Here is an 18857-nt window from a genome sequence, read left to right as displayed (position 1 = left end):
AGGCCTGTCCTGCTTTATTCCTCATACAGCCATACAATTTTATGTTTTACTGCTAATATGTGAATGTTGACACTTCGGACATTTGTACCCTAGTGGCATTGTTGCAACATTTTAATTTTATAGTAGTGATGAAGCATCTGAAATCAATCATACTGGAAATACTCCCTGCCTGTGAACATTCTGATCGGAAGTGACGGAACTCAGTGGAATGAAACACTACCACCTTCTAACCGGGTGCTACTCATAATATTACAAAAATTTCTCCAGGTGTCGTAAGAGGAATATTCGTCAGTATACCGAAGCATGGATGGAGTTACTTCATCACAACTAATATTGTAGCATATTGTATACTGTACAAATCTGGAAGGACGACGTTTAGCAGCCATAAGAAACAAACTTGGTGCGATGTGACAACCTTGAACTTATAAGACCACATATGAAGCACAGGGTCAACAGTCCAAACTAGAACATGAATGTCCTTCAAGCATTTGCCCAGTGTGGGGTCAAAGGGTCCCAGGAGGTGGATATGGATTTCATCCAAGAATAATGCAAAAAAGAAGATGCTTTCTGTGCCAACGTGACTTAGAAAGAAAAATTGCTCAGTGATGTTCAAAATGTTCTAACAATGCGTGCAATGAGCAAAGTGTTCTTGTTTGGGAAGACTGTTTTCAGTAAAAGAGTATTGGACTTAACTTTATGTAATAATAATAATAATAATAATAATAATAATAATAATAATAATCCGAGGCACGACAGTCCTTGAAGGACCATGACCGACAGCAGGCTGCTGAACTCATGTCCATATACCGAAGAAGAGGTGGACGATCATCCAACTAAAATGGCGGTATCGTGGGGTTAGCACGATGATTCCCCCAGCCGTTACAGCTGGCTTTCATAATTGGATTTCGCTACCTATCATAGCTCCCCAAGTGGATCACAATTCTGGATGGGCTTCGGTCCCATACACTGGCCGAAATTTCAAGAGAACATATCTTCCCTCATGAGGAATCGAACCAGCGCGCATTTTGTAACGCGGGTCCTAAGCAGGATGCCTTACACCACGACGGCATAGCGCAGGACCACTTTATATAATGGAACTATAATTTCAGAATTTGTGCATATAGAGAAATTTTTATAATATTTAGCTACTCATGACCTATGCCAGAATATTACATCAAATGTGAGGCTATTTGCAGACGACTGCATTATCTATAGAAAGATTAGGAATAATTCAGATGTAGATGCTATTCAAACAGACTTGAATAAAATTTATAACTGGGCGTTAAAGCATAGGATGAAAATAAATGGTTCTAAAAGTAAATCTATAACATTTTGTAAAACCCGAGAGGAAACTAGTCTTAATTACGAATTCAGTGGTGTTGTAATTCCGCAAGAACAATGTTGTAAATACCTAGGAGTGTATTTAAACTCCAAACTTTCTTGGGGAGAGCATGTTGATAATGTTACGGGTAAAGCATGGAGGGCACTTCACTTTATTATGAGAATCTTGAGAAAGGCTAGCCCCAAATCGAGGGAAATAGCATATCTAACGTTAGTGCGACCGTTAATGGAATACGGAACTACATGTTGGGATCCCTATAGAATATATCAGATAAATTCCTTAGAAAGAATCCAGTACAGGGCAGCGAAATTTGTTAAAGGTTGAAGAGAAGATGGAAACGATACGATAAAAGAACTTAAATGGGAAACTTTGGAAAACAGACGTAGGAAAACTAGAATAACATCATTGTATAGAGCACATCTAGGTCAGAAAGCATGGGTAGACATAACGGCTTGGTTAGAAAAGCCAACGTACTATGGCAGGAACGATCATGATTTTAAAATCAAATGTAGGAAACAGAAAACGGATGTAGGTAAATTCTCATTTTTAAATAGAACTATAAATGATTGGAATGACCTACCTGCAGCGGTCTTTGAGGGCTGTCCTTGCGTAAGGAGATTCAAGAATAATTTAAAAAGTTGTATATAAAGTGAAAATTAAAATTAAGGTGACATTCAATATTTAATTTTTAAGGCGACATGTATTTATCTAGGCTGACGAGTTTACTTCTTTGGTTTGAATTGTAAATTATTTAAAAATAGCGTGTAAGAGGGCCTTAGACTAGAAATGTTTAGTTTAAATGTAGTTCTGTTTATAAGTATGCATAAGGGTGTAATTATTTGACTTATTTGAACTGTTGTATCAGTGAAGCGAGGTGAGTCAGTGAAGTTATGGTTTTACAGTGCAGTGAACAGTTCCGATCAGTGATAATTTATAGCGTCAATGAAATGTGTTCTATAGTGTCAGTGAAATGTGTCATAGTGCCACTACAGGGAATGAGATGAGAGTAAAGTGAAAGATTATTGAAACTTATGTAGGACGTATAGATAATTATGTAGGTTGTATTGTAAAATTAGGTATTTTATTTTATGTTTTATTATTATTGTGTTAAATTGTATTGTGTATTTTTATTGTATTGTGTGTAAAATTGTATATGCGCTGTAAAATTGTATTGTGTATTGTAAATTTTATTGTGTATTGGTTATCATTTTATTGTGCATTGTTAATATTGTATATACCACTGCCACCGGGTGCTTGCCCACTTGCAGTGTAAATAAATACATACATACATACAAGACATATACATAGTGTATAAATTATTCTATTATAACACTATATTGATTAACTAATTGAATAAAAATACCACAACATTGAAATTTAACTTGAAAGGTAACAACATCCATTGAATTTGTAATGGGGGCCTCAAAGTCCAAGAGGCCGTTCATCCTAGGGTTAATATCAGATTCACTCGAAACTTAGTTTGTCTGGTGAGTGCCCCCATTTTCCAGACTTGTTAACCCAGTGACTTTCCAGCAACACACGATCCCAACTTGGCACTGCCGACAACGAAACATAGACCAAGGCGATAAGCTTTAGATATTGTTACATGGAGACGAAGGATGAAGACGCCACAAACTGTTATAAAGCCATGGACTTTGGCTATTTCTTGTCGATGGAAGGTAACTCTACCTTAGCAGATTTAACGTCTGAAGAAATCCGATTTTCGTAATAGAGGAGACTTGGACTATTGTTTTATTTGCACCCTCGTTTGCATACTTGAATTTATTCCATTAATTCATTCGTTCATTCTTCCGTTTTTCGACTATTCCACTGATTCATTCATTAAATCTGGTGCATTCATACTATTGTCATGTCATCCGAACTTCTCACAACATCTACATTCATGTTAAAACTCCCCATTTGGAACTGCTTAACACTCTGAGGATTTTGTGATTGTAGAATACTTACTCCAGTTCTCTTGCAATGAACCTCCTGTTCCACCCAGATCATCGGGAAGGCACATTCGCGGTACTTGTTTACGGAAGTTTGTGAGATCTTTTCCATGAACGTAAATCTGGAAATTATAAATGTTACACCTTTTCAATTACTATTCGGAATCAGGTTGTTTTAGTTATAAGATTGTGAAGAAACTAGTGTCAAGACAAATTAATTAATACTTCAAAAGATTTACATAGTAAATGATCAATTAAAATGAAACAATACTAGTTTAAAATCTAAGTTCGTTGGCTATTTAGTCACTTAAAAAAAAAAATCTTTATTTTCTGGTCGAACAAGGCAGAGAATTCTTGATTAACGTAGCATAGTTCTACAATTTATTGCACTGCAAAATTTCATACAATAAGATAAATATTTTACATTTCATTTCTCTGCAAAGTGTATCCGACTCAAGAATAACGCAGATAATTCTTGATTAAAGAAACACAGTTTTACAATTTATTGCGGTACAGAACTTCATAAAATAATTAGACAAATAGTATAGTTTTCATTTTTCTGCAAAGTGTATCTGACTCAAGAAATAATAATTCTTGATTAAAGAAACACAGTTTTACAATTATTGTGCTACAGAATTTAATAAAATAGTAAGAAAATATTATACCGTTCATATTCCTGCGGTGTAACATTTCGTAACTTGTGACTAGTTAAAAAAGAGAAGAGGAGAGACATTATTATAACAATTATTAAGAATATCAACGACTATATATTTTTCCTTGTGAACAATCAAAACCCTCATGAAGACCTGTAAAATCTAAAATAATATTTCGTTCTTCAGAATATTGATTAGATGGGCAGATTTCTTTTTATTTATTAATCTGAACGTTTAAAGGGTTTGCATTAAATTTATATTACTATGATGAAAACGAAACTGTAAGTAATTTCTAATAATTATTGTTGGCATTTAATGGATATTATGTTGAAGAGACATAGTTTTCTTTGTATTTGTTAACGGTACGTTTCAGAAGAAAAAAAATTAAGTTTTCAGTAGTTTGTTTATATCTGTAGGCTTCTTGTCAGGTTTGAATGATTGGTTAATATTTATCATGCATCTGAAAGCAGCACAGTCTGGCACAGGTCGGCGAAACCCAACAGTCCTTTCGGGTCATTATTAGGACTGTTTGACGTCACGTGTAACCACACTGCCTGTCTGCTTGTGAGGGAAGTTTGAAGGCAGGCGCGCGATAGGCCATTCACGAAACAAAACAGTCATGGGTAGGTTTGAATGAGTATTCGCCGGTCTCTAATATCTACGTACTACACGGATGTTCATAGATTTCTCAAATAATTTGATCACCTCTCTATATTAGCTCTTACAGTAGGAATAACAGAGGAATGTGACTATGTGATAAAGAGTAATAAGCACATACGAGAGAAAGGAACCTTCAATTTAAAAAGAAAAAAAATAACGATGTTAAGCTGCAGTGCACATTCTCAGAACTAAAAAAGAAAGAAACGAAAGATCGTGTTGGAAAAAATTAGTATGTTGAAGTAACGTCTCGGTGTTAGCAGGTTCATTCCTTCGGACATGCTTCTCCATGTTCACAATTTCATTGCTGTTCAGTTTCTGAGCTTACTTAAAAATTTCCATAACTTAACCTAAAAAAATTTTTAAATATACCTGTTCACTACCATCAAACTGTGTATGCAAATTACCATCCGTGAATGCTACAGATTGCTAAAGTGCAACATTGAAAGTGATATCAAATGATAAATTTTATATATTTTTTGAGTTGTTTAACACTAGCATCTCTACTTGTAATTTCTTCGTTCTTCTTACACTTCAGTTGTCTTCAAGAATATCATTTACATTAATTCAAGATTTGTTATATTCATTTGTTAATTAAAATATAATTCTGATTTTCATATCCTAGAAACTATGTACTTGATGGGATTTTACAAAGAGCAATCAGTGTTCCTCAATATTACTAAGATTTTTGTACCTTCGTATATGTTCCAAGCTTCTCTCATTCTACACTGGTGGCCATAATTCTGGAAACGTTTTGTTTTTGTACTGAATTTATAACATCTGCATTGATTCACAGATTTATACAATTGAAAATGTTACTCGTAACTGATTCGTTAATTATGGGGTTATAATAAAGGTATTATATTAAATCCAGAATATTTAACAATAAATAATTATTACTATGTGGGAAATTATGTTCTTGTCGTTTAAGATCAAAATATTAATTTTAGATTTAATTATAATTTCCCATTATTTACAGTAATAAAAACTGGTCCATTGTTGATTTCAAGATTATTGTTGATCAGTAGAAGCATTGTTGAGCACTGTTAGCATAAAATGTGGACATTATTAATTTGTTTCTGTCATTAGACTGACTTAAGATTGTGTTAGGTGAACTTCCTATTTCTCTTTAGAAGATTTCCTTTCGATATTTCAATGCTAATCGACAAATCTGCCTCACATCTCTTGGACTTACTTAGGTTTTCCAGCAGTCCTAGGTGTTGTTTTACAAGATTCTATGGATTTGTACCTCTGCCATACCTTCTGGACGCCAGACATTGTAGCACCATTACCACGTTTTCTTGCAATTTTCTTGATTGTGCAGCCTTCTTGTCGAAGTATGACTGCCCTAGAAGGTGTTCAGTCCTTTCGTAGAGCCATAGTGATAAAAAAATCAATAAAGTTTGTGTAATCAGGTGTTCACCTACCGAAACCTTAAATCTGACTTATGATAGAAACAAATTAATAATGTCCACATTTTATGCTAACAGTGCTCAACAATGCTTCTACTGATCAACAATAATCTTAAACTCAACAATGGACCAGTTTTTTTACAGTAAATAATGGGAAATTATAATGAAATCTGAAATTAATATTTAGATCTTAAACGACAAGAAAATAATTTCCACTTAGTAATGATTATTTATTGTTAAAATATCCAGGATTTACTTACTTACTTACTTACAAATGGTTTTAAGGAACCCGAAGGTTCATTGCCGCCCTCACATAAGCCCGCCAGCGGTTCCTATCCTGTACAAGATTAATCCAGTCTCTATCATCATACCTCACCTCCCTCAAATCCATTTTAATATTATCCTCCCATCTACGTCTCGGCCTCCCTAAAGGTCTTTTTTCCTCCGGTCTCCACACTAACACTCTATATGCATTTCTAGATTCGCCCATTCGTGCTACATGCCCTGCCCATCTCAAACGTCTGGATTTAATGTTCCTAATTATGTCAGGTGAAGAATAGAATGCGTGCAGTTCTGCGTTGTGTAACTTTCTCCATTCTCCTGTAACTTCATCCCGCTTAGCCCCAAATATTTTCCGAAGCACCTTATTCTCAAACATCCTTAACCTATGTTCCTCTCTCAGAGTGAGAGTCCAAGTTTCACAACCATACAGAAGAACCCGTAATATAACTGTTTTATAAATTATAACTTTCAGATTTTTGGACAGCAGATTGGATGATAAGAGTTTCTCAACCGAATAATAACACGCATTTCCCATATTTATTCTGCTTTTAATTTCCTACCGAGTGTCATTTATATTTGTTACTGTTGCTCCAAGATATTTGAATTTTTCCACCTCTTCGAAGGATAAATCTCCAATTTTTAATATTTCCATTTTGTACAATATTGTGGTCACGAGACATAATCATATACTTCGTATTTTCGGGATTTACTTTCAAACCGATCGCTTTACTTGCTTCAAGTAAAATTTCCATGTTTTCCCTAATCGTTTGTGGATTTTCTCCTAACATATTCACGTCATCCGCATAGACAAGAAGCTGATGTAACCCGTTCAATTCCAAACCCTGCCTATTATCCTGAACTTTCCTAATGGCATATTCTAGAGCGAAGTTAAAAAGTAAAGTTGATAGTGCATCTCCCTGCTTTAGCCCGCAGTGAATTGGAAAAGCATCAGATAGAAACTGACCTATACGGACTCTGCTGTATGTTTCACTGAGACACATTTTATTCAGGACTTAGTATAATATATTTATTATAATCCCATAAGTAACGGGTCAGTCACGAATAACATTTTCAATTGTATAATTCTGTGAATTAATACAAATGTTATAATAATTCAGTACAAAAACAAAACGTTTCCAGAATTATGACCACCAGTGTAATATGAAGAGGGGGGAATTAAAATGATATACATGCCTAATTGTTGGGTAGTTTAATGTAAATTTGGCTTTTATTGGATCTTAGGCGATATATTTATTAGGGGATCATAATTATATCATATAAGTGTAGTAAGAAAATACGTACCCTTGAAGTGAGTTTGGAGCTGAAAACAGCTTTCATTATCGCTATGAAGACTTCAGCACAAGAAGGAGCGTTAATGATGTGAAGTGCTTTCAATCGGCAGCTGAACGCTTTCTGAAAAAAGAAACGGAAATTATTAAGGGGAGTGGGTAGTGATGCCTATACGATTGAAACATTTCGATACAAAACTTTAGTTCACTATTTCTAGGCTTTTAGTGCTCAGAGTGGAATAAGAAATTATCATGGTTATACAATCAATCATTCTGAATTCAGTGGTATAAAAGACAACTAAATAGTTTCGTATCCAAGTGCAAAATAAAGGCCCCAACAGATAACCTCTTTTCCCACTTTGCTAAGTGTACCTCATTCTTCAGGTGCATATTACTTGCTACAATCTTCACTCATATACTTTGTATTTTGTTAAGTTATCAAGTAATTTGTATTGTAAGTTCTAAAGCAAAATTTAGTTAAATACTTCATCCCTAGTGAAACAGAAAAAAATATTGAATTTTCTTTAACATTTCTTGCAATTTTTTTCAATGCGTATATACTTTTTCTCGTGTTATGTGTGTGAGACATTCTTAAACCCGTAGGTCTACTGTATAGAACACAGCCTGCAGAAAATACTGTAAAAATTTCATGTAAATTGATTCAGTAGTTTCAGAGAAAAATGCACTTGTTTGAAAAATGTCAACTGCATTTAAAAAAAGAATGAAGTATGAATTAGATGCACCGCCAAATTTAAAGAGGTAATTTAAAGGGCATATCTGTACATTTATATTATTTTGAAGAGGAAATTTTGTACTCTTATTTTTTTAAAACACAAAATAAAAAAAATCGAATTTTTGACCCCTAATCACTACCTGGTTCCCTTAAAATCAATCCGTTTGTATTTTTTGTGTAAGCAAACAATCACATAGTAGTAACTGCACTTGACCATTTCAGGAAACATCTTCAATTAATCAATTCATACAGATAAATCCCATCTGCATATACGCCTACATACTATATAATTTCAGGTTTGGGGTTCCGTGGGCAAAAACATTATAAATCTTTAGACCCTATTCTTCCTTCATAATTAAGAAAACAGTGATAATAAAATTCTATTACATCACACATGAACAGTAGTATGTGAACAAGAAACTAATAATTTTTCTACGTAAAATTTTGAAACTTTATATCCAGGATTCGCATTTTTGTCACACTTAATTAATCGAGAAATATAACCTTGTATGGAGGAATTCAAATGTCTGGCGCTCACAGCATAATTGGCGGTACAGTAGGCATACGGCAGTATGAGAAGATATTAGCTCCCAATCACGGTAGAAGAGCTCGACCTTGATCACGAGCGCATAGCGCATCCACTACATAGCGTCGTAACATAGACATCAGGGATGTACATGCACATGCAGCGAATAAAGGCAGCAATTATGACAATAATTTGCGTTACTAAATTTCTGGCTATGTAATTGAGTTAATTACTAAGGGCGGAATTCATAGTCGTCACTTATAAATGAGTGAACCCTTAAGTGGTTACTTATACTCATTTCTAATTCATAGTTGCCCCTCATTCACACAATGAGTGATTACTTAAGTGAGCTGATCTGTACCCTTAAGTGACCACTCATATTCAAAATGGATACTGAGAATGATTTTGAGGATTTTGTGTAGTTTGTTGAATAAAATGAGGAAAATATACGTGTCCCAAAAAGGTACATGGAGACATGGAAAATCCTCTATAACTGTAGAGTGAACTGGAATTTAAGAAGCGATATCGTTTTCAGATCAATTCGAAGTTGTTGCTCTAGCCAAATTGATCGTTATTTATTTACTTATTTATTTATTTATTTATTTAGTTACTTACCGGTACTTATATTTATTTATTTATGTCTATAACAGGGCAAAGCCCCAATTACAATAGACAGTACAGATATTTGTTTTAAAAAACATAGAATTGCATAGAACATGAAAAAAGAGATAAAACAGATACAAGTGTAATTACAAATTACAAATTAAAAAAAAAACAAATAGATACTACCTAAATAAAAAACACATCTAGATATAAATGAAAAATACCAAATGAAAATAAATTAAAAGGGGTTAAGTATAGATATCATAGCCAAAAATGTAAAATGTAGCTATAATTGGCAAATTACAGAGTTAATATAACACTATGTTAATAAATTCAATATACAGTATTATATAGTAGCCTAATAGGCTTAATTTATTTATTTAAGAAATTCACGACTACAGAATATGTGTTCCAATTAGTAGGATATCTGATTATAACTATAACTAACATGTAACTAGAATTTAACATATCATGAAACTATTGCTGTATATAATTTATTCAGCACAATAATATTGATAACTCGTTGTTATAGCAACTCACATGTAGAGCTGCTTTCGATTAGTTCAATGGGAGTCAGCTTTTGTTATGACGTCACGTCCGGCAGCTGTAAGTGAACACTCATTACGTGAAAATAAGTGTTGTCTATGAATTCGGAACTGACTTAAGGGTTCCCTTATTATAAGCAAACACTTCTTACGTAAGGGTTCATTCATTTTATAAGTGACGACTATGAATTCCACCCTAAGTCATTTAATACACATGTACATATATAAACAAATCGCAAAGGGAAGGGTATTTTAGGGACAAAAAGAGAAATAGGGTGTACCTGCTGAACGTGTGATCTCTAAGTACTTTTGAGTATTTGTTGAAAAAATAATAAATAATAATGATAATATTGATTGAAATAGAGTATATTGATTCTGTGATTGTGAAAATGTAGTCCTTACTCTCCAGTCGTGATTATGTAATGAGTTTTCTTAGAGTGATTTGTGGGATGCACGTAACACGAAAAAAAAAAAAAAGATTAAATTAAGATATTGAGAGCCATGGTAGTTTTTGGGGTCAATCATTTAAGGGGATATGTATGACTTTTAAAGCTTTCAATCCACATATGTGGAGGAATGGTCAGCGCGTCTGGCCGCGAAACCAGGTCGCCCGGATATTACCTGGTTGAGGTTTTTTTTCCGGGGTTTTCCCTCAACAATATACGATCAAATGCTGGGTAACTTTCGGTGCTGGACCCCGGACTCATTTCACTGGCATTATCACCTTCATTTAATTCAGACGCTAAATAAACTAGATGTTGATACAGCGTCGTAAAATAACCCAATAAAATAAAATTAAAAACTAAAACTTCCACAATTTCGGCCAAAATTTGTGAAATTTAAACTATATAATAATATCATCTGTACAAAATTTGGTGCAATTAGGTCTAATAGTTTTTAAATTATATTTTTAAGTATATTTTATATTGACGTTACTAAAAAAGCTCCTTGCATCAAAGTTTTCAAAATGTTTAGTTCATATTTGCTAAAGATCCTGAAAATAGTTATTTGAATAAAAGTGAATTAGCATTTTGAGCTTAGTAATAGTATAAGTTAAAGTGCAATCAAAGATAAAATATTATATCTAAATTAAAGAAACACGTAGTCTAATAAAAGTAAATATCCACAAACAAGCAACAAATAAAACATCAACAATACAGTCCACACCTGTGGAGTAACGGCTAGCGCGTCTGGCCACGAAACCAGGTGGCCCGGGTTCGATTTCTAGTTGGGGCAAGTTACTTGGTTGAGGTTTTTTCCGGGGTTTCCCCTCAACCCAATATGAGCAAATGCTGGGTAAATTTCGGTGCTGGACTCCGGACTCATTTCACCGGCATTATCACCTTCATCTCATTCAGACGCTAAATAACCTAAGATGTTGATAAAGCGTCGTAAAAGAACCTACTAAAATAAAAATCAGCAATACATTTAAAATAAAGCAATAAAAGGAATCTAGATATTATCTACTGACCCAAATGTAAATTAATTTACCTTCGATGTCAATTCCGAAATGAATTTATTTCTCTCTTCTCCTGAATAATGCCTATTTTTTTTTCCTTTATGGCACGCTACATCGCGGTCAAACACCTGGACCAGCGTCGTGGTAATGCCGCTGAGGATGGAGGGGCAGCCTCCGAAACATGTCTGAATTTTATCAATTTTAATTATCATCATTTTTAAAGTGTTCATACAACTGTGATATATATATATATATATATATATATATATATATATATATATATATATATATATATATACTGGGTGTTCAGTTAAAAATGTGTCATGGCTCGCTGTACGCCGTCATGTGGCTAGCCGATGAGCCTAGAGAATTCAATCTTCCTACACTTCCGCAGAAGTGTATAACCTAAGAGGCAGAGAAGTTGCCTAGCAAGTACGGCGTTCATTCTGAAGAGTACGTGCCGATACGTACGGTAACGCCGGTAGTGGCAGGAATGTGAACTGTTTGGAAATACGTACTGTCGGGATATGGGGAGAGGGTTAAGACGATTACTTACGTATTTGTTGACATTAACTTCGACGGTCAACATGGACACGGAGCATTTGATTTGTGTTGTGGAATGTTACCGTACGCAACCGATGATAACAAATACCCTGCGTACGACTTGCCGGCGCAAAACACAGTTCGAAAGAGGTTATGGTATCACACAGACCGTACAGAACGCCATCTGTTGCTACGACGTTCAAGTTATACCGTACACGTTCTCAAGTTCAGATTTAACCCTCAACTACTATGGTGGGGTCATATTTGACCCACGCCATTTTCTTTCTTTTGTTTCTGCGCATGACCACCATTCTGAGTCACGCCACTCCACGTATTCTCTCATCGCAGTGAGATTTTACAAGGGACAAGTCGTGTGGTTTTTATTGTTAGTGGTTTACAAGTAAATGAGTGCTTGGGTCACCAGTGTCCCCACAATAGTAGTTGCGTAACTTTTTTTTCTTCGGTATGTCGAGTGAAGGTGTTATAATAGACGGGAATTTCGTTGCATCTGATGAGATAAATGACTTTATTGACAATGTTAGTATCGCTGGTGATGAGACTGAAGCATAGTGATCACAATACTGGATCAGATAGTGAAAATGAACGTGATGAAGAAGGTGATACTGATAATACTTCTGCTGGTAGCTTTTTTGGGAGGAATAGATATAAGTGGTCACAGAATTGTCCTTCTGCATCGAGAACTCGAAATCACAATATCATTACTCATTTGCCTGGTCTTAGGGGTCCTGCTCGTGATATCAAACCAAGAACTTCTCTTCAAGCTTGGACTCTCTTCATAACAGATGATATCCTTCGCACAATTATCAACCATACAAATAAGAAAATCGATGAAATGGCTGCCAGTTACGGTGAAACTGCAACATTCACTAGACACCTAGACGAGCTGGAATTGAAAGCATTTATTGGTCTGGTGTTCTTGGCAGGGATATTCAAATCAAACCATGAGGATGTAGACTCACTCTTCGCTACAGATGGAACAGGAAGAGATATATTCAGAGCTACTATGACTAAGGAACGGTATTTGTTTCTTCTGTCAGCTCTTAGATTCGATAATATTGAAACTAGAGAAGAAAGGAAAAGACAAGGAAATAAGCTTGCTGCAATTTCAGAAGTTTTCGATAGTTTCATAAACAACTGTAACAGAAATTATTGTAGTTCAGAATACACCACTGTTGATGAGATGCTGGTTGGTTTCCGTGGCAGGTGTTCTTTCAGAGTGTATCTAAAAGGAAAGCCACAGAAGTATGGCCTAAAAATTATGTGTTTGTGTGATGCCAAGACCCATTATCTGATCAATGCATTTGTATATGCGGGGAAAATTTATGGTCCTAACCCACAGCAGTTATCCGTTCCAACAAGATCTGTCTTGTCTTTGGTATCACCAATTTCAGGAACTAACAGAAATGTTACAGGGGATAACTGGTTCACATCAGTGGAACTAATGGATGAACTAAGAAAAATCGGCTTGACTTATGTTGGAACAGTGCGCAAAAACAAAAAAGAAATTCCGCCACAATTTTTGCCCGACAAAAAACGAGAAGTTGGATCAACGAAATTCGGATTCACAAGAGACAAAACAATAGTGTCTTTTGTGCCAAAGAAATCCAAAGCTGTTATTTTGATGTCTTCCATGCACCACGACAGTGCTATCCATTCCTCTGGAAAACCTGACATGATAATGCTATATAATGCAACAAAGGCTGGTGTCGATGCTCTAGACCAGAAATGTGCACTTTATAGGACTGGACGAAGATGCAGAAGATGGCCTTTAGCTATCTGGTATGCTATGTTGGATATTTCAACCGTGAATGGTCACATTATCCTAAGAGCTAGCGATAAAGACTATAAAAAAAGTCGTCACAATTTTATTAAGGACCTCGGGATGGAACTTATATTGGGTCACCTTAAGGTGCGTGCCACTATTTCCACACTTCCAAGAGAACTTCGCCAGATGATAGTCAGATTTGCAGGTATCAGAGCAGAAGTACTATCTGATGCTGACACACAACTTGAAGGTCCAGCAAAGCGAAGACGATGTTGCATTTGCCCACGCAACAGCGACAAGAAACACCCGACTGTATGCAGTGTATGTCACCGAACTGTGTGCAAGAGTCATTCTGAACAGCGAATCATCTGCCATGATTGCAAAGACCAGTAAGTTTTATGTTTTCCATGAACAAATACAGTTATTACATTTTTTTAGAAAAAAACATACCATTTGTACACCCCTGTTGAATTTTACATACAAGAATTAGCAAAGTATTTTTTTCTTTACAGTGATTGAACCATGCTTCTTTGAAGTAAATGTGGACATATCACTTCTTCATCATCATTAGGAAGAGGACAATTTTAAAAACAATGTCACAGTGTGTTATTTTAGATAGAATTTGCATGTTTTTATTTGCATATACTTTTTTCGTACGATTAAAAGATTGATGTCACAAATTTGGTGTCATTGTGTCTGCATATGTGTGACATTTTCATGTTTTCAATTGGAAAAATAAATGTTAAATATAAAGTGTTTTTTATTACATTTTGCAACGGGGTCACTTATGACCCCACGATAGTAGTTATGTAAAAATAAATAAGGATAGTAGTTGAGGGTTAAGAAGACCTTAAATAATAGGCAACTTCTCTAACATATAAGCTGAAATTCGCTTCAAATCGGTGACCCAACAACATTGACGTCATGACACACTTTGAAATGAACACCCAATATTGTATGTTTCTTATCTAACCCATGAACACTGTTTAATTGACCTTACATGTGTGACTTAATTATTGAACATAATATTGTTAGTAATGTTATGAATTGTAGAAGTGGCTGAGAAATGGTTAAGCGCTTGCAGTGGGCCAAGAATCCCTGCAGAATTCTCGCCTGAAGTCATAATAATGCCTATGCAGATCAAAATTGAAATAAATCTTTCATTGTGAAATGAGGAGTGCGTTATCTATTGAATAATTGAGGGCTTTGCCGGAAGAAATGCGGATAGACCTCTCGCCCTTCTTCGGGAAAACGGTTTAAAATGTAGTGAATAATTATAGTAGCGAAATTTTGTTTTGATTGTACTGTACATACCTGCAGGACAGGACTGCGTGCGTGCGTGCGTGCGTGCTTGATTTAGTCAGTCTACAAGCAGAGCTAGTGCTGAGCGTTACCGCATACTGTACTGTGTGTGTTTTCTCTTGGTAGAGACTAAGCAAACATATATATAGTTCAATTTAGTCAGTCCAGTTGTTTCCTTTGACTACTTTATATGTTCATTATTGTCCTTGCTTTAAGAGTAAACAAACTTATGAAACTCATAGATTCAGACGGAAATATTTTATGTTCTACAAAGAGATTTGTTACAATATTCAGATTTTTGGGCTTATTGTTATCAGGATTATACAAAGAATAAATTGTATTTATCTATGTTCACTCAAAATGGAGATTTTCCTTTTCTGTTATATTCACAGATTTTGCTTTGCGTACTTAATGTCTACTCAGTATATCTGAAATAATGTAAATTACTTTAGAAGTAGATAATAAATGTCATAAAATGTATCTTTGTTTCAATTCCGTGTGAAATTTAAATCTGAAATCTACATCAAATCCCCTAAGCAATTCATTATATGGAGGGCGTATACACCGAAGTTTTATATGGTACAAATATAAGGAAATTTAATAATATAAATTGCCTAAATGCTACAAAACATTTATACTCGCTAAGATTTTTAACTTAATGTATAATTTTGTTCACTATCTGTATAACATTTTATTCAGGTGCGTTTTAAAATCTTAGATTACCTGTATCTCAATTCATCATATTGACGTATACGCCCTTTTTCCGACAAACCCCTCAATTATTGTGATACATCTACTTTCTTGTTTGCCAACAATAGTAGAATGAGAAATATGATCGATCAGATATAATAGGTCTAATTACTAAGAAGGCAAAACATTTCTTACCATCAGACAGACTTCGCATTTCTTCGCGCTAGTAAACTTTACATTACAAGCGTGTGCAAGTGTATAATTCTCCATATCAAGTATAAATATATCTGTGAAGCAGTAATCTTCGGACATTCTGACTTCAGTTGTCATTAAACCCAGCCTAATTACATCTTCATACTGATAATTATTTGCATCCTTAGTTAGATATTTAATCATAACAACTCGGTCTCCTTCAGGTGTTAGTTCTGGCATTGGAAAACAACAACTGTAACAACAGAAATTACATATTTACTAATTGATAATAAATTCTCCATGATCACAATCAACAATAACAGAGTAATCATTTGTGTAAATGTCATTTACATAGATCAACACCAACATCGCCATCTTTACGACCGTAGACGTTACATTAACCACCTGTAACATTGCCAATACCACCACAGTAACCACTATAAATAACCATGTCAGCACAGTGATCGTTCCTGTTTGGCATCACATTATTAAAGTCACCGCCATCATCTTCAATACTACAATACAGCCTTGACAGTATTAGCACAGGCTAGTACATACACTGACGAAGCTCAATTGGTAGTATATATGCATCCATAGGTAGTTGCTAACCACTAGGATCGCTACTATCGCATCATCACAGACAATGCGAAATAGTACCTGCACAGTCTATTGTTCCTAGCACCCTCACAACTCAAGCTTCGTGACTGTATATAATGGACTGTGGTATTAGCTCTGTCCAATAATTTCTAGTACAGCATTCATTATATCACCCTCATAAACCAACAATACCACCAGCATTGCTATTCCTACCTACACTCAGCGCTATCGTGTTAATTAAGAATATACATTTTTGTGATCGTCAGAGCCAACACAAACTATTATAAACAGAGAAACAGCAATAAAAGCACACAAAATCAACACTAAGGATACATAAAACAAGACATAATATGAAATATTAACAACAAACACAAACCCATAATAAGCAAATAACAACGCAAAACAATAAGTACCCTGAAAGCTAAACATCAAAAACATAACCTAAAGGTGGTTTTCCACAAAACGGACTAGTCGAGTTATTGTTTTGTTTGCGAATTATGGAAACATTAACACACCAAAACATAACACAAACAACTCTAAGATTATTGCTACTGGAGAGAGCTATGAAAGTGTTGTATGTATGTATTTATTCCGAGTATCTGTTTCTTTCTATCAAGGAATGTGCCTCAAGCCTGCAGTGCTTTGTGCGAATGACTAATGTGTATTCTAAAAAGGTATAAGGGAAGGCAAATACATACGTCCAAAATATGTTTTAAAATGAAACCAAGTTACGTATGACTACAGTCAATTTTTAATAACGTACCTGAAATATGTTTAATGGGTTGAAAGACATTATTAACTCTATACAAATGAAAACAGTGTCTTTGTATTCTACATGGAAAACAAAATAATTTTTCCTTCAGTCAAACACCTTACACATTATACTTCACACCTACTCAAAGAACGTATTTGTATTTGATAAAGAAAATATATATCCCAGAAGTAACACTTTGTTCTGTATTGTTTAATAATCGTTATTTATGGTACTTGTGAGGTAAGTGCATCTTTATTACACGAGCGCAATAAAGATCACGCTCACAAGTACCATACGTAATTTTATCCATGACCATAACGAAAAATTATGTTTTATAAAAGGAAATATGTTGAAAATAAGTCCTCATGTAATCACATATCATGGCATGGATTTTAGAATCACTACGTTACTAGGTAGTTCATGATGTAGGAGGCCATGATTAGTAAAGAATGGTATCTAAGGCGTTGGATAAATAACAAATTATAATTAATCATATAATTTTAATATTTTTTCACTTTAAACGTGTATTTTCGTCTTTTTGAAGTTTCAGGGATTATTTAGAAGTGTTCACGGAACTAATGTGATTAAAATGATTTCACATTTTACTTCTGTAAATTTAAGAGGAATATTAAAACTTAATTAATCATCGTGTCTGTTTAGCTCAGTTGGCTAACGCGTGTTGTTTTATTACGACGTAGCAGATAGAGAAAAGAGAAGGATATTGAGTGTATGTATATTTAAGAAAGGGTAATAAAGAAGTAAAGGTAGTAACATCTAGTAACTAATATATTAACTTCTTGAGTAATAGTTCAATGTAAAAGTATACGTGTGTACCCGGGTACTAGGAAATTACTAATGAACTGTGAGATAAAGTTCAAACTGTGAGGTAAAGTCTTTATCTCACTAGTGGAATAAAGTAATGTTGAATAAAAGCCTACTTTACAAACGCAAAAGTATTTAGTAAAGGCATGTTTTTCGTTATGGTCATGAATAAATATATATAAATTAGTATTTTGTTTAATACCCAATAAATCAGCAGAAATGTAAGTATTGTAACATGTTCTGTAAACTTGTAATTGTTTGTGATAATATTACCATTAAGCTTAACCATCAGCAACAATAGCAGATTTTGTACAATCAATTCATAAAGCTGTGAAGACAGTGTGGCCTACTTCATCTATCATTAGTTTCAGGTTTTATATAATACAGGCTAGATGGAGAAAAATTCAGGCTTTGGAACTTTCATCTGAAAATAGTGAAATTACCGGGTGGCTGAACTGGGTATTCAGCATAACATTTTTGTACCCAGCGAGTAGGTGGTGATTTTATTTAAGACTAGCCGCACCCTTCCGCTCGGCTGCAGCTGTTAGAAAAAAGTAATTAAAATATGACGTTTGATCCAGGGAACATTCGTCTTTGATAGAAGGATAAATCGTTTAATATGTTACTTAATTTAAATTGTATTTAAATAATTAAAATGCGGTCATTTTTGTCCAGAGAGCAGTCAGAAGTTACTGTAATAACATTATAGCATTATGTC

At 34.5% G+C, this 18857-nt stretch overlaps 1 protein-coding gene across 5 annotated transcripts in view; it reads right to left on the bottom strand.

The window, feature by feature from the left end:
* LOC138711699 (alpha-tocopherol transfer protein-like) overlaps positions 1–18857 on the bottom strand; it is a 190140-nt gene that overhangs the window by 71483 nt on the left and 99800 nt on the right. For all 5 annotated transcript variants that reach the window (XM_069842841.1, XM_069842839.1, XM_069842838.1 and 2 more), the window contains exons 4-6: positions 15970–16219; positions 7601–7711; positions 3311–3416 (exon numbers count right to left, since the gene is read on the bottom strand). In XM_069842841.1, coding sequence (XP_069698942.1) covers positions 3311–3416; positions 7601–7711; positions 15970–16219 — 467 coding nt within the window. The remainder of the gene's footprint in view (positions 1–3310; positions 3417–7600; positions 7712–15969; positions 16220–18857) is intronic.

This window comes from Periplaneta americana, chromosome 13, assembly GCF_040183065.1.
Source record: "Periplaneta americana isolate PAMFEO1 chromosome 13, P.americana_PAMFEO1_priV1, whole genome shotgun sequence".
Lineage (NCBI taxonomy): Eukaryota > Metazoa > Arthropoda > Insecta > Blattodea > Blattidae > Periplaneta > Periplaneta americana.
Note: the sequence above shows the minus strand (reverse complement) of the source record. Positions and strands in the feature narration are given on the sequence as shown.